The 13307-nt window shown below is 41.4% G+C and overlaps 1 protein-coding gene across 23 annotated transcripts in view; it reads right to left on the bottom strand.

The window, feature by feature from the left end:
• mical3a (microtubule associated monooxygenase, calponin and LIM domain containing 3a) overlaps window positions 1-13307 on the bottom strand; it is a 107076-nt gene that overhangs the window by 34710 nt on the left and 59059 nt on the right. For 14 of the 23 annotated variants that reach the window (XM_088080077.1, XM_088080056.1, XM_088080060.1 and 11 more), the window contains 15 exons: window positions 12808-12955; window positions 10308-10504; window positions 10031-10149; window positions 9872-9934; window positions 9552-9725; window positions 8502-8603; window positions 8067-8150; window positions 5766-5876; window positions 5211-5273; window positions 4941-5048; window positions 4681-4785; window positions 4151-4264; window positions 3305-3400; window positions 1772-1873; window positions 801-987 (listed from right to left, as the gene is read on the bottom strand). In XM_088080077.1, coding sequence (XP_087936203.1) covers window positions 801-987; window positions 1772-1873; window positions 3305-3400; window positions 4151-4264; window positions 4681-4785; window positions 4941-5048; window positions 5211-5273; window positions 5766-5876; window positions 8067-8150; window positions 8502-8603; window positions 9552-9725; window positions 9872-9934; window positions 10031-10149; window positions 10308-10504; window positions 12808-12955 — 1773 coding nt within the window. The remainder of the gene's footprint in view (window positions 1-800; window positions 988-1771; window positions 1874-3304; window positions 3401-4150; window positions 4265-4680; window positions 4786-4940; window positions 5049-5210; window positions 5274-5765; window positions 5877-8066; window positions 8151-8501; window positions 8604-9551; window positions 9726-9871; window positions 9935-10030; window positions 10150-10307; window positions 10505-12807; window positions 12956-13307) is intronic. The other 9 variants (XM_088080074.1, XM_088080076.1, XM_042495773.2 and 6 more) reach the window with 6 other exon arrangements.

Genomic DNA, 13307 nt, shown 5'->3' with positions numbered 1-13307 from the left:
CCTCTCTCTCTCTTTCCTTTTTTGCCATGATTGTATTTCATTTGCTATTTACGACATCTATTGCTCGTCTGTCCGTCCTGGAAGAGGGATCCCTCACTATCCTCTACCGCTCTTCCTGAGGTTTCTTCCTCTTTTTTTTCCCCGTTACAGGGGTTCTTTTTGGGGAGTTTTTCCTTGGGTGATGTGAGGGTCTAAGGGCAGAGGGATGTCGTACACTGTAAAGCCCTCTGAGGCAAACCATGTTTTGTGATAATGGGCTATATAAATAAAACTGACTTGACTTGACTTGACTTAACTAGTTGCACTGTACAATCCTCATGGCTAGACGCCACTTTATCGCCCTAAATCTTACACACTGCTCCTTTGAAAGCCAGGTGGTACTGAAATTTCAAGAACTTATGACCTCTTTAAAATTATTCTGATGTCTTACATTTCTGTTTGTACAAATATGAGACAGGCACGGTGAAACTCGGTTGTTTATTGCTCTCAGCTCATTCATCTCAGTGTCTCTGGGAAGTATCCGTGGGTGGAGTGGGAGACTGTGAAGTTCATTGTCTCGTTTTTTTTTCATACAACCACTGGAGAGCACCAGAGTCACACATTTTCAAGTTGTACAGACAGTAGTTTAAAAAACACAAACTGAGCTTGCACTTTTTCTTTACTCAGACTGTTTTGGCTTTATGTTTGTGTTTGTTGACAAGCTCAGTTCATTTTGGCTGCAGTTGATGTTCAGGAACTTCATGAAAGATGCAACGATCACAAAGAAAAAAAAAGGAAAGTTATCTTAACATCAGTCTTACCATCTTCCACGTCAAAGGCGTAGGAGGAGAGTCGTAGCGTTGTGCCACAGTAGTCACACTTAAAACAGCTGCGATGGAAGAACTTCCCCTCCGCGCTCAGCCTCTCCATCACGTACACGCGCTTTCGGCAGAAGAAGCACACATCACTGCCACCGATGTTGACAGGGAACTCTTTTCGGAGAGAGCCCTGCGGAAGGACAGAGCACTGATCAGTTTTTGGAGAGGAGAGGAGAGGAGAGGAGAGGAGAGGAGAGAGGAGAGGAGAGGAGAGGAGGGGAGAGGAGAGGAGAGGAGAGGAGAGGAGAGGACAAGGTGAGACAAGAGGAGATGAGGACAGAGGTAAGAAAGAAGATGAGAAGAGAGATGACAAGGGGAAGGAAGCAGAGAGAAAAAAGGGGAGAGGAGACACAAAGAGGGAAGAGGAGAGAAGAGGAGAGAAGCAGGAGAGAAAAGTAAAAATGAGAGGACATAAGAGTAGTCGAGGAGAAGAGGAGACAAGGAGAGTGAGAAGAGAAGCAAAAGAAGAGGAGGGGAGACAAGGGGAAGGAAGATACAAGAAGAGGAGAGGAAAAGAGGAGACAAGGAGAGAAAAGAGGAAAAATAAGATAAAATAAAAGAAAAAAGGAAAGAAAGGAAAAGAAAAGAAAACTAGAGGAGAGGCTCAAACACATGACAGATTTAGTGGACATCACACAGCAGGCCGCTGTCTGTGTTTGCTGGGTATCGAGCTACTTCATAACCCAATGACAATACCACAACAGAGCGATGGTTATCTACAAACACCACAGTATCCCAAACAGCCGTTACTTGTGGAGCAAACACACACTCAGCTACAGGGAGAAGGATCAATGTTAAACTGTGGCAACACATCAATGATCAACATATCAGTGTATGAAACAACACTCTCTGGCAGGTGAGGCTTTGATCTGTGCAGCCACATGCCTTTAACCCCAGCGGGGCAGCATGCTTACCAAATCCCTCTTTTCAGGTAGGGGCTGAGGATCTTCCTGAAGCTGATTGGCTAACTGCTCAGCCAATGAGCTAACTCCGCCTGTGTACATCTTTACATAGCGCTATCAACAGCAGTAGGGGAGGAAAAGAGACGTGGACAAACATTAGAAAATGATGGATGAAACAGAAAAATAACAGATGGAGGAGGTGGGAGGAGGACAGCTTAAACACACAAGGTGCTCACACACTATAGTGTCTGACGGGAGTTTTAGACATGACAAAGCCGTAATTCCATGCTTGACGGATCAAGCGTTTAGATGTGCCGGCAGCCCCAAACTAACTGCAAAATCAAATATAGCTCAAACAGCAATGTTCCACTGTGCATTTATTTGCCAACAAAGAGCATTATGGGATTTGGGACATCAGAAAAAGAGATCAAGCAATCCAACATCATGACAGGTAACAGCTAGCGAGTGGACCTGTGCTTCTGTAACATCACCGTTTATCGAGAATACTTTTCCACACTCAAGTGGAGCAGTCATGCATTTTTAATTCACATGCACACACACAGAGGCACTCACACTGCACTGTTGTATTACTCATCAAATAAATACAGACAAGAAAATGCTGGAAGGGACCGTTCAAACTTGTTTATTGCAATCGAGCGGCTGTTCAGTGAAACCGTTAGATTAACCCTTTTAAACCTGGAGCGACAACACTTTTCTTGTGCTGCTCTCAGATGCCTTTCACAAGCACCCTGAGCACATTTGGTATATCTATTTTCTTTCAAAAACATGGAAAAAGGCAAAGAGTAACTTGGTAAGATGTTCCAAGAATTGCGAGAAATTAGTATATTTACAAAATTATTTGATAAAATGTATGGGGGGGGGGCTATTCTTTCTCCATGTTTTTGAGAGAAATGAAGCCAATTTGTTCAAATTTCAAAGAGAATGAATATATACCAGGATTATGTTTAGATCTATTTAAACTCAAAGCAGCTACTGCATCCCCTATAGGGGAAGAATTAAGGTCAGTAGGTTGTATGGAGCAAACCTAAGCCATGAAAACTATTACTTTAGATGAGATTTGATCACGCAATACGGTCCCTCTGCACTGCAAAGTTGTTACCCCTCCTCTGTTGAAACCGTGCTCATCAACATGGGAATTACACTAGATGAGATTTTTTGCTGCCAAGTTACTCCTCCAATCCAAAACAACTACAAGAGACTCCCTTGGCATAATAACTGTAGGATTATAATTGAGTTCAAACGCATGCCAGCTAGAATATTTTGATATTTGTCCAGATAGAGTCACAGTCATGAGGACTGATTACTCACCCGCATAGTAAACACAGCAACAACAGCAACAATTAACAAGTTGCAAATGAGTTTAATATCTCACAACAAGCAGCCGGCATTCAAAGCAAGTCTCAGGTGAGCTCACGTCGTGTTGAGCAACTTGTGTAACTAAGTGAGACGATGCAGCTCCGTGAAGTGCAGGTGCAGTGTGTTAACGTCGCCACACTTCATTTATTCCAGGCATGAAAAGACTACCTGTCTCAAGGTGTTGGAGGTGGGAGAGTCAGGGGGAGACTGGGCTCGGGCCAGGTGCCATTGCTCCATAAAAAAACGTGAGGGTTTTTTCTTAGGCTCCACAAAAAGGAGGGAGAGAGAAGAGGAGTTCAAAGTTTTAAAAAACATTAATTTAACAAATGAAAAACCTAACATGAACTTTTCTGTTTCATACAATCTGAAATAAACCTATTAGTCCTATTTTTTTTTTTTTTTTGGAAGAGCAGTCTGTTGGTCAGCTTTATTCCCTTAGAGGTTCTTAACAAACACACTAGCTCCTTTGCATTTAATGTAACCTCCACGTTCTTTATGTTTATTCTTTTTGGTAATATTCCCTGTATTTTTCTTTATTTTCTGTGAACTATTTTTTTTCTTTCCTCTCATAGTCAGACTCATGCCCATATACTCTGACATGATTGACTTACCTTATTGTTGTAAATGTGATTTTTATTCCATACAGTTAAAAAAAGGAGGACACTAGCAATATTGTGATAATTTTAAATTAGCTGTTATTTTGTTTTCACAAACTATCCTTTAATGCAATTGAAAGACAAAACATCATATCAGCTCTGCAGTTATGAGCAAGTTTATATTTAGATCTCTTTAAGGAAAAAAAATAGTAACGAAGTCTCCAATTGTCATTTTCCACATATATTGTTTTGTGTCATATTTCATCCATCAACAATCTCCTGGGAATACATGGACAATTTTGGTGTCTGCTCTTAAAAAAGTAAAGCTGACCAACACAAAAGTCTCCCAAAAACTTAATTTTCTTCATGATCATGATATATGTAGATATTAGACTGATCTGTCTGTCAGCTTTAATACCTGTGGTCTAACCCGCTTGCCCTCCAGCTGGAAGGCAAGTTGCTCAGCCCTCTCCTGAATACTAAGCACAAAAATGGGCATTTCATCATCAGAGTGCAGAGGCCTTGCTGGCTCCTGTAGAAAAATAGATGATTCAATCACAAAAGAGATTTACAAAGAGGAAAATGTACTTATTCTTTGCCTTTTACTATTTTCCAAAAACAATCCCCCTTCCAAAAAGCTTGTCATTGTGGTAAAGACCACAGATGGTTAGTAAGCCATTGTTTTCATAGTTCCAGCTGTCAGCCTTTAATTCAAGCAGTAACGTAAGCCTGTGAGGGTAAACGATGAAAGCAATGCCCTTCAGTTAGTGACGCTATCTAGGAGACAGCCCTCGCAAAACAGACTACACATAAGATAAATAAACAGAAACTGAGCGAGCTACAGAGAGCTTCAAGTAAGGTCTTGCTCACAACAGTAAAAACCTCCATAACAGGCTATTTTGCAGTGAGTGACGTGTTAGAGTTTCAGTCCGCTCAGCTAAACCTGACCTTTCTGGAAGAGTCAGGAGAGGATAGTGGTGAGCCAGGACTCTCAGCCAGGCTGCGGGACAAGTGCCACTGCTCTAAAAAGAAACGGGACGGCTTTTTCTTAGGCTCCAGGGGGGGAAGAGGAACGGTTGAAAGAAGGAATTAGACTTGTGCATAAGTACACCAACAGCATGGCCTTTACATGCAACACAGGCTAAGAAATGAACCAAATAAATCTTCGGAAACTATGCTCTCGTAAAAAGTCCATGCACAGTGTTCACCTTTGGTGGCCTGTGGGGTTTGCCCTTAAACTTGGAAATTAGACGGTCAGCCCTCTCCTGTATACCAGGTATGTGAATGGGTCTGGGGTCTGTCGTGTGCTCCCATTCCTGCCAAGGAAGCTTTGTTGAGACTTGATGATGGTTTTGGGTGTATGTTATAGTAAGAGAAGTCTGATTTCTTCCATAAAAAGCCCATTTACAGCTACTAAACAATTATCTCATTAAAAAACAAGATGAGCACACATCCATGCAATCACTCATTTACTCTACCCCGTATTTCAGAGGCATCTCGTAGTATTCGAGCTCCTCTTCCTCTGGACTTTTATGCAAATGCTTGAAGGTGGAAATGAGCACACACACATACTGTATTAACACTCTGGTTTGCATTGGGCATAAACAGATTCTTACAAAAGCAGTTGTTGCTAGAGAACAGCTTGTTATGCCGAATCTCTGACGGTGCCTGGCAATAAGTTAAAACTACCCATGGTCCCCTGAGTCTACATTTATTTACAAGCCGTCACATCACAACAACATACCCTTCAGCATGAAAACAAGCAACTCCTCTGATACACACTCTACCCACTCAAAGGGAAGTAAACAAGACTGTAACCTCTCTAGGAAGTTCAATTGGGGAAATGCAACATTTTGTTTTTATTTAAGCTGCATACTGAAGTTAAATCTAAGTAACAGCAGACATAATTAGAGAGGATACTTTTAGAGGACAAAAGGGAAAGTGGGAGCAAATGGGCGCTAGATGGGTTTGCCATGGATTTGTGGCAGAGATAGACAGACACAAACAGACAGATACAGCAGACTGCGTGTCACCTCTGAGTGAAGAGAGAGCGAGGAAGTGGAGGAGGAAGAAGGGAGCAGAATGGTTTTCTTAGGGCAGCTCCGAGAGCCCGAGCTGGACAGTTGGTCCGCAACACTTCTGGCCTTGAGAGATGAGGGACAGGAACAGTAGATTCAGCAGAAGATGATATGAATGATGATGAAATGATGAGGTTTTGCTGAGAGTAAATATGCTACACACTAATGATAGTTGTAATTCACAGCAGGTTTATATATTTGAATGCTTTCCAAAGCATAAAACGATATTAAATTATGTCTAAAAAGATTTGCGTCAGCACAAATTTAGTAATCCAGCTGGTTATTAGAATTAGTGCGGGGTCCCACTTCACTTGCTCACACTACAAGCACCGTTAGCAATGCCTGAAATACGGGCACACACATCTCCATAAACATACCCCCGATAAACACATCAGCCACAAAGTGTATGTGGCAAAATAAAACACTTATAAATACAGTCCAATAGCTGTCAGCAAGAAAATTCCACAAGGAGAAATAAATCACCGGTGCTGTCATAAACCTTGGTGATATAAAGTTTAAAGACTAGTATTTTAAAAAGTTTTCCAATATAAAAAATGACCACTTGATATAAGAATGGCTTAAAAAGTTCTCTCCAAAACACTCTGTGTAAAGAAGTACTTAGGATTATCAAGATTATTTCCAGTCTTTACAAATGACTAAGCTAATTTACTCAGCAGCCAGAGACTTACTGTGCAGTGAGAGGACATTCAAGAACAGCAGTGAATTAAATCCATTTGAAGAGGAGGAGAGTTTGAAGCTTTAAATCAATGTCTGTGAGGTGAATGCTTAATCTAGTGACATGACAAAAGAAAAGACAACTTTCTAAGCATCAGCAGGAGAAAACTAGTGCTGGCACTTTACTGTGCAGACTCTCATTATTTGCATGAGAGGACAGTAAAGCAGGATGATGACTAGGCAGGCCAGCAGGCCACAGCTGGTCTCCTACTGAGGCTGGAGGAGTGGATGTAGCACTGGATCATATGTCACGGTAAACTAGATTTCAACACGCCAACGAGGTTTGGTTTGTTTGTGGCCAACAAGATAGCAGCTTAATTCTATCTGCTCCCACAGTTTGGCCTGCACTTTGAACTTTTCTATGACTCAAAGAAAGAGGGGGAAGGTAGACGTCATGGAAGGAGACCCATTCTGTTGCTGTTCTCTTCATCTGGTCTCAATTTTTTTTTTTTATACTGCTCCACTGATCGACAGGTGGCATTAATGAAACATGCAAAGTGGCAACGCACCAGCGAAAAGCAGATGAAAAAGACTCCAGATTGGAAAACATCGACATAAACAATTCAGATGTCCAATCAAAAAGAAGCCCAAACAATGTATTCATCTGTTCTGTTGGGCCCCTAAGATACAAACAAAGCTTTTTGGTGATGAAAAATGAACATCAATAGAGCTTCGCTTGTTCAGAAGAAATCCAAACAGGGAACCTTTGACTACTGCTTACAAAAGCTGACATCTATGTTTATTTATGAGCTAATCTTTTATGCAATCATTTTTCTTATCTGTCAGCATTTTATGACTGGGCATTGTGTCATTTTTACTTTCATCTGACTAACCTTATTCAGCACACACTTGTTCACACCTTCTTAAACAACAAATTCAAGGACTTCTCAACTTTCCAGGCCCATTTTGCTAATATTTAAGGACCCAACACAGTATAATTACTGTCCTTTTAACAGAGAATTTTTATAATGAGCTCACAGCTCAAAGCTCACTTTAAACAAGGAGAGAGAGGCTTGAATGTGTGAGGACTTAAATCACGCTGTGTGGGTGGTGGCAGGTGGTACGTAAAACAATGACTCAACTGCGGGAGACTGAAATGCAGACGGTGGAACGTAGCCTATTTCCTACAAAAATATAAATAGAACTTCATTTTTAGATTGGCACTTGCATATATAAATCCAAGCATTTCTATGTCTGTGTGGATAAACTTTCAAGGCTTCAAATCTACAAACTTTTAAGGATTTTGAGGACCTGTGGGAACCCTCTGCCAAGGTTTTAGAGTAAATAAAAAAACACCTGAAAACTACTCATAATTTGCTGACTGATTTGCTCGGGGCTTATTTTGGTCTCAGGATGTTTTGCAGAGTTTTGTGATTGTATAATGAGCTCCAAGCTACCTTCCCTTCCCCTTGCTTCTGGCCTGGAAAGGCAACACATTTTCATCTGTGGAGGGGGTGAATCTTTACTTAATGGGATGTGAAAGGAGTTGGAGAACTACCAGGCCAGCGTCACTAACCATACCTGCTCCCCTCTGTTGGGCAGCGTCTGACACTTGATCATTTCTTTGTAGCGAATGCTCAGCTGCTCCTGCTGCTGTGTGCGTCTCTGAGCCAGGACAGGAGAAGCAAGGAGGAGTGACCATGACGTTGGCACGCACGCACGCACGCACGCACACACAAACAGACACACAAAAAAAGCTGCAAAACTAGTCTATTTGATCAAGAAGCTACAAAAAAATCAGTTTGTTAACCACACAACAAGATAAATTGTGTTAATCCCTCTAAATTCCATTCAAAAGATCTGCACACTTTCTACAGAGAAGATAAGGCTCAGACTAGTACAGGTCAGCACAAAGTAGCTTCCCCAACTACCACACACCACAGGAACACATGGTTAGAAGGTCAGCCTAGTCATTAGTCTCTATGGGGACGAGGTCAGGGCATTTCCACTCTTTACCTTTCTCCATGCTGGGACAGGCGCAAGGTGCACTGGCTCATTCACAGGGGTTTGGGGCAGGGTAAGGGGCAAAAGCTGGTCCAGATTGGGCAGAGAGTCCCCCTTTGTGGTCAGACAGAGATGAGCGAGTGTGGCCAATAAGAGGACAGAATAACCATGCAAGGCATCATGAAACGAGGAGAGAGAAATACAGAAAGAAGGAAGTGAATCACGGGAGGATGGAGTCACAATGGCTGGCAAATATGTGTTCACAACTAATAAGGAAATGAAAGAGAGTCATAAGGAGATCATGCTGAGAGCTATGTGGTATTTATAATAGCACTTAGAGATATTAAACGGCAAATCGTGCATGCAGAATGTATATGAATAATAGATGGAAAGGGAGGAAATAACAAATGTGTGCATGAATTATCTTCAGCTGAGAAACTGCTCCACTGTTCAGCCTATATAAATCCTCTGAGCCTTCACCACAGATCTACAAGTTCTATAAGTTTAGTAATAGTATGATATAATCAGCTTTTTCATAGGTAGCTGATGGCAATACACCATTAGAACCTTAAATATATATATATATAAACATCAAATCAGAATCGGCTTTCCAAGACACACAGTAAAAAGACATTTTCTGAAACAGCAGCAGCTGAGAGTTGTCTTTCTCTTCATCAACAATACTGTCTAGTGTTCCCGTAGCCCATTCCTCCCACCCACACTCTCAGCGGCAAGCAAACCAAAGCTCTGCGAACCAATTCACCCGAGCCCCCAAAGCCCAGTCAGCACTGTGAGGCCAGCCTACGTGACCCGGGAACAATACCCAGCCTGACCAATATTAGCATTCTGGACCTCGGCTCATAAATACGGCGGCCTACAGCTCGTCGATCATGAGACTGGAGGTCCTGCCATACAGTGTCTAATCTATATGTTCACCAAGATATTCATGGTGAGAATAAACAAACCACAATGCAATAAGAACTTAAAGTCTGACCATCTATTCCTTATTGCTTAAACCTTTTTCAGTGGAAAGATTTTTTTGCTGCATGACTTCCTCTGTACCTGTCGTTTGAGTCCCGTAGGCTGTGGAGCGTTCTCCTCAAACTTGGCAAGCAGCTGGGTGGCCATGACTTTGACTTTGTTGTGGTTCCCCGTAGCAGAGGAGTCCATTTTTCTCTCAGCCAGGATGGCTGGGACAGACGGTCTGTCGTCACGACCACTCCTCAATACTTCCTCCTGTGAGAAAGTAGAAAAACAATAAAAGCTGTTTGCCTGCTGCTGTCAGTCTTGTGGGATTAATTACCCTGTTCTGGCCCAATAGGCTGCTCAAACAATAATCACAAACTCGACAACTGAGAAGCTTTGCTGTCAGAACTACTCACATCTTCAGACTGGCTGGTTTTCCTTCTCTTCCCCAAACCGTCCACATCCTTCTCTTTTTTGTCCTGTTGATGACAAGTCAAGAGTTATTTTCACTCCTGCTACAACAATGAGTGTAAGTGTAAAGAGGGATCAACGGTAACCAACAGGCAGACACTGACCTTCGGATTTCGCTTCCTGGATATTGCTATGCTCTGACCAAGTTTGCTGAGGAAGGATATCGGAGATTTGGTGCTGGAGATCAGCGCTGCCTTTTCCTCAGGACTCAAGTTGTGGTTGTCTGAGCAAAAATCCACAAAGAAAAACTTTAAATCCTCTCAGTATTATGGGTAATTATGTTCTCAAAGCATCTGTCAGAGGATGACACCTCTGTAATTACAGACGCCTCCCAAAACCAGGTAACAGAAGCAGCAGCTCTACTGCATTACCCATACTCACCTCCGGGTGGCACTGTGTCCTTAAACATCTCGTAGAACTGGCTGAGGTACATGACCATAGAGAGCTTGTCTGGCTCTACCACAGAAGACATCTCCTTGCCAGTCATGCAGGGCGAGATGCCAAATTCCCTCTCCGCCACGTCGAAACCCAACTGGTTGTTCTTCTCTTGGTCTCGCTCGTCCAGGGAATCAAAGTCTCTGAAGACAGAGGAGAGACCAAAAAAAAAAAAAAAAAATTGAGATGGGGTAGGAATGGTGTGGTAAATGTGATGACCAAGACAGGGAACAAATAGAAAGAGGTAACTATAAATCAATCAGCATTCATCTCAAAACATATTAAATTATTATTAAATATTAAACATACTAAATTAATAAACATATTAAATCTTTGCTGCTCCTGTTAATGTAACCCGAAAACACACATACTGAATACATATTCACTACTGAATTTGACAGATATTGACATCAAATTAGACTACGATTCTTTGGTATTATAAATGAATTAATGAGAATGAAAAATATGTTACTTTTGCATTATAATACTCCATTCTTATCTACTTTGTGTATTGTTATTGTAAGGTGATAACATTTAAATTGAGTCCCAGAACTGCATTACACCATATATAATGTGTTTGAATGTTGGTAGAAGTGCAGTAAGAGCCATTAAGATGTATTTTAGTTGCACTGAGATGTGATTTTTGGCCACTTGGAGGCAGCAGAAACAAGCTGTGAATACAACATTTACATGGTTTTACCCAGCTGACAAATTTGTATGCAAATAGCTGCATATTAACAAATCACAGTGCAACATTTTCATCCGTTATTCATTTAGAGTCATGTTTCTGGCCAGAGAAAATGGTGAAAAGGTTTTTTTCACAGCCTTTGTCAGTGTCCTCAAATGACATGTTTTGTCCACGGCCCAAAGATATCAAGTTCATTGAAATACAGGAGTTAAGAAACCTCAAAACGTTCACATTTAAGGAGCTAGAATCAGAGAATCTTGATATTATTTCCTTAAAAAAACTGAGTTATTGTTTATCAAATGAGTTGCCAAATAATTAAATAGTTGCCAACTAACTGATTAATTGTTGCTTCTCTGCACCTGACAATTTAAGTCAAATACTCACTTTCCTTTAAACTCTATTTTGCTCTTAACTCCAGAGGGAATTTCTAGATCTTTAGATGCTGAATGCTCTAAAGATGTTCACCAGCTAATTACTTTTGTCTGTTGTGGCGGGAAACAAAGCTTGGGGCAGTGAGAGTCAAACAAAACAATTGCAGAGCAGACTTAAAACGAAAACAATGAGCTGAAATATGGTTTGAAGCTCAATAGAAGCTGACAGAAACTGCAGAGTCAGAGCGGTAACTCTGTGGGTTTGTTACGAGCAAACTATATTACATTACACAGTCATTAAATCCATTATTAATATAAAATTATTGATTAGTGCAGCTTCAAATTTCGTTAATATAATCCAAATAACATGATCTCCTGATGCGCAACGCAATTTGAAATGAGACTTGCACAGTAACTCTGACATAGCAGATTCTTTATGATTATCCTCCACACCAAATCAATGAAGAACAAAACAAACAAACCAAATAGCTGTCATAGTTTGTGATGAATCAGCAAAAAAGAGGGGGGAAAATCTATATTTTCTGACCACAACCATCCTGCAAGCTTTGGATATTGTAGAAATTAACCGACACTCAGTCTACAATAACACTAATAAAGAAGCATTTCTGCACAACAGACTACTGTACATGTTGTGGAAAGCATTACCGTAAATGTCATTATACTGTAGCTGAAAATACCATTAAGACGAGTCATCAATACATCTCAACTGCACAAGGAGTCAATTTAAAAGCATTAGCACCAGAACATCACATCAGGCCCACTCACTCCCTCTTAACCATCCATCTCTTACATACGTACACGTGAATGTGGCTCTCCCCAAGGTATGTCCACTCAGCACGCTCCCTCCCCTCCTACCATCATCTGACCAATCAAAGGCAGCAGAGCACAACTGCTGCACCACTTGGTAAAGGTCAGGCAGGACACAGACACTAATAGCTTATTATGTTAATTGCCACGTTGCCTCCAGAGAGTAACAAACTACATTAGGCAATGCGGATGGAGACTGTGTGTTTATAGAGTGTGTAATGGTAAGAAAAGTGTTTGTGTGTGTGTGTGTGTGTGTGTGCGCGTGGGAGGGGAAGTCGGGATATGAGGAAGGACCCAAAGAGGCCATTATAACTGGTAGCTGTCACCTCATTTAAAGTGATGTACTACTCAAAACCAAGGTCCCAGCCAGACAATAAACATCATTTGCTACTAACAAATGCACATAAACACAGCGGGCTAGTTATTCCAGGCATCCCAAACGTTTTAACCGTTTAACTCTAACCACAAAGAGATAACCTTGGCAAAATGAGTTTGCAAATGTTTTCTTGCAAAACAACTTGTGATGTATGTTCTGCGTGTATTATTTTCAGCTACTCACATCAGGTCTGGTCTGTATCGATCAATGAGGGCGCACAGGGCCAGACCGCTCTTCCAAGACATCGTAAGGTCCGTTACGTTAACGTTCCTGTATCCCTCGGTTTGCCTCTGGCACCAGTTCAGCAGCTTACTGGATCGAGCTATGGATTCTGGTGCAGCAGGAAAAGAAAATTAAAGGCTTGATGGTAAAAAGCAGCAGGTTGAACAGAACGTGGATTCAGCTCGGAAAGAAATATAAACTGTTTCTGGGCAGAACTACACATCTCTTGCTGGGCAATCTCATGGCCTTGGTCAGGCAAGGCTGAGCATAGGATCGTAAAGTTTTGTCATCCATGGCGTCATCATCCATGTTAGTACATGTTTTAACCAGCCAATGAGAAAGTATTATGAACTGTGAGAACATTTTTAAAGGAGGAAAATGATGCAAATTAGAGGTTAGGAGAGGATGCAGAACTCACGGGAAACCTTTAAAACAGCTTCAACAGACATTATAAGTTGAAT

Source organism: Plectropomus leopardus, chromosome 7, assembly GCF_026936395.1.
Source record: "Plectropomus leopardus strain MGB_pleo_1.0 chromosome 7, ASM2693639v1, whole genome shotgun sequence".
NCBI classification, from domain to species: domain Eukaryota; kingdom Metazoa; phylum Chordata; class Actinopteri; order Perciformes; family Serranidae; genus Plectropomus; species Plectropomus leopardus.
Note: the sequence above shows the minus strand (reverse complement) of the source record. Positions and strands in the feature narration are given on the sequence as shown.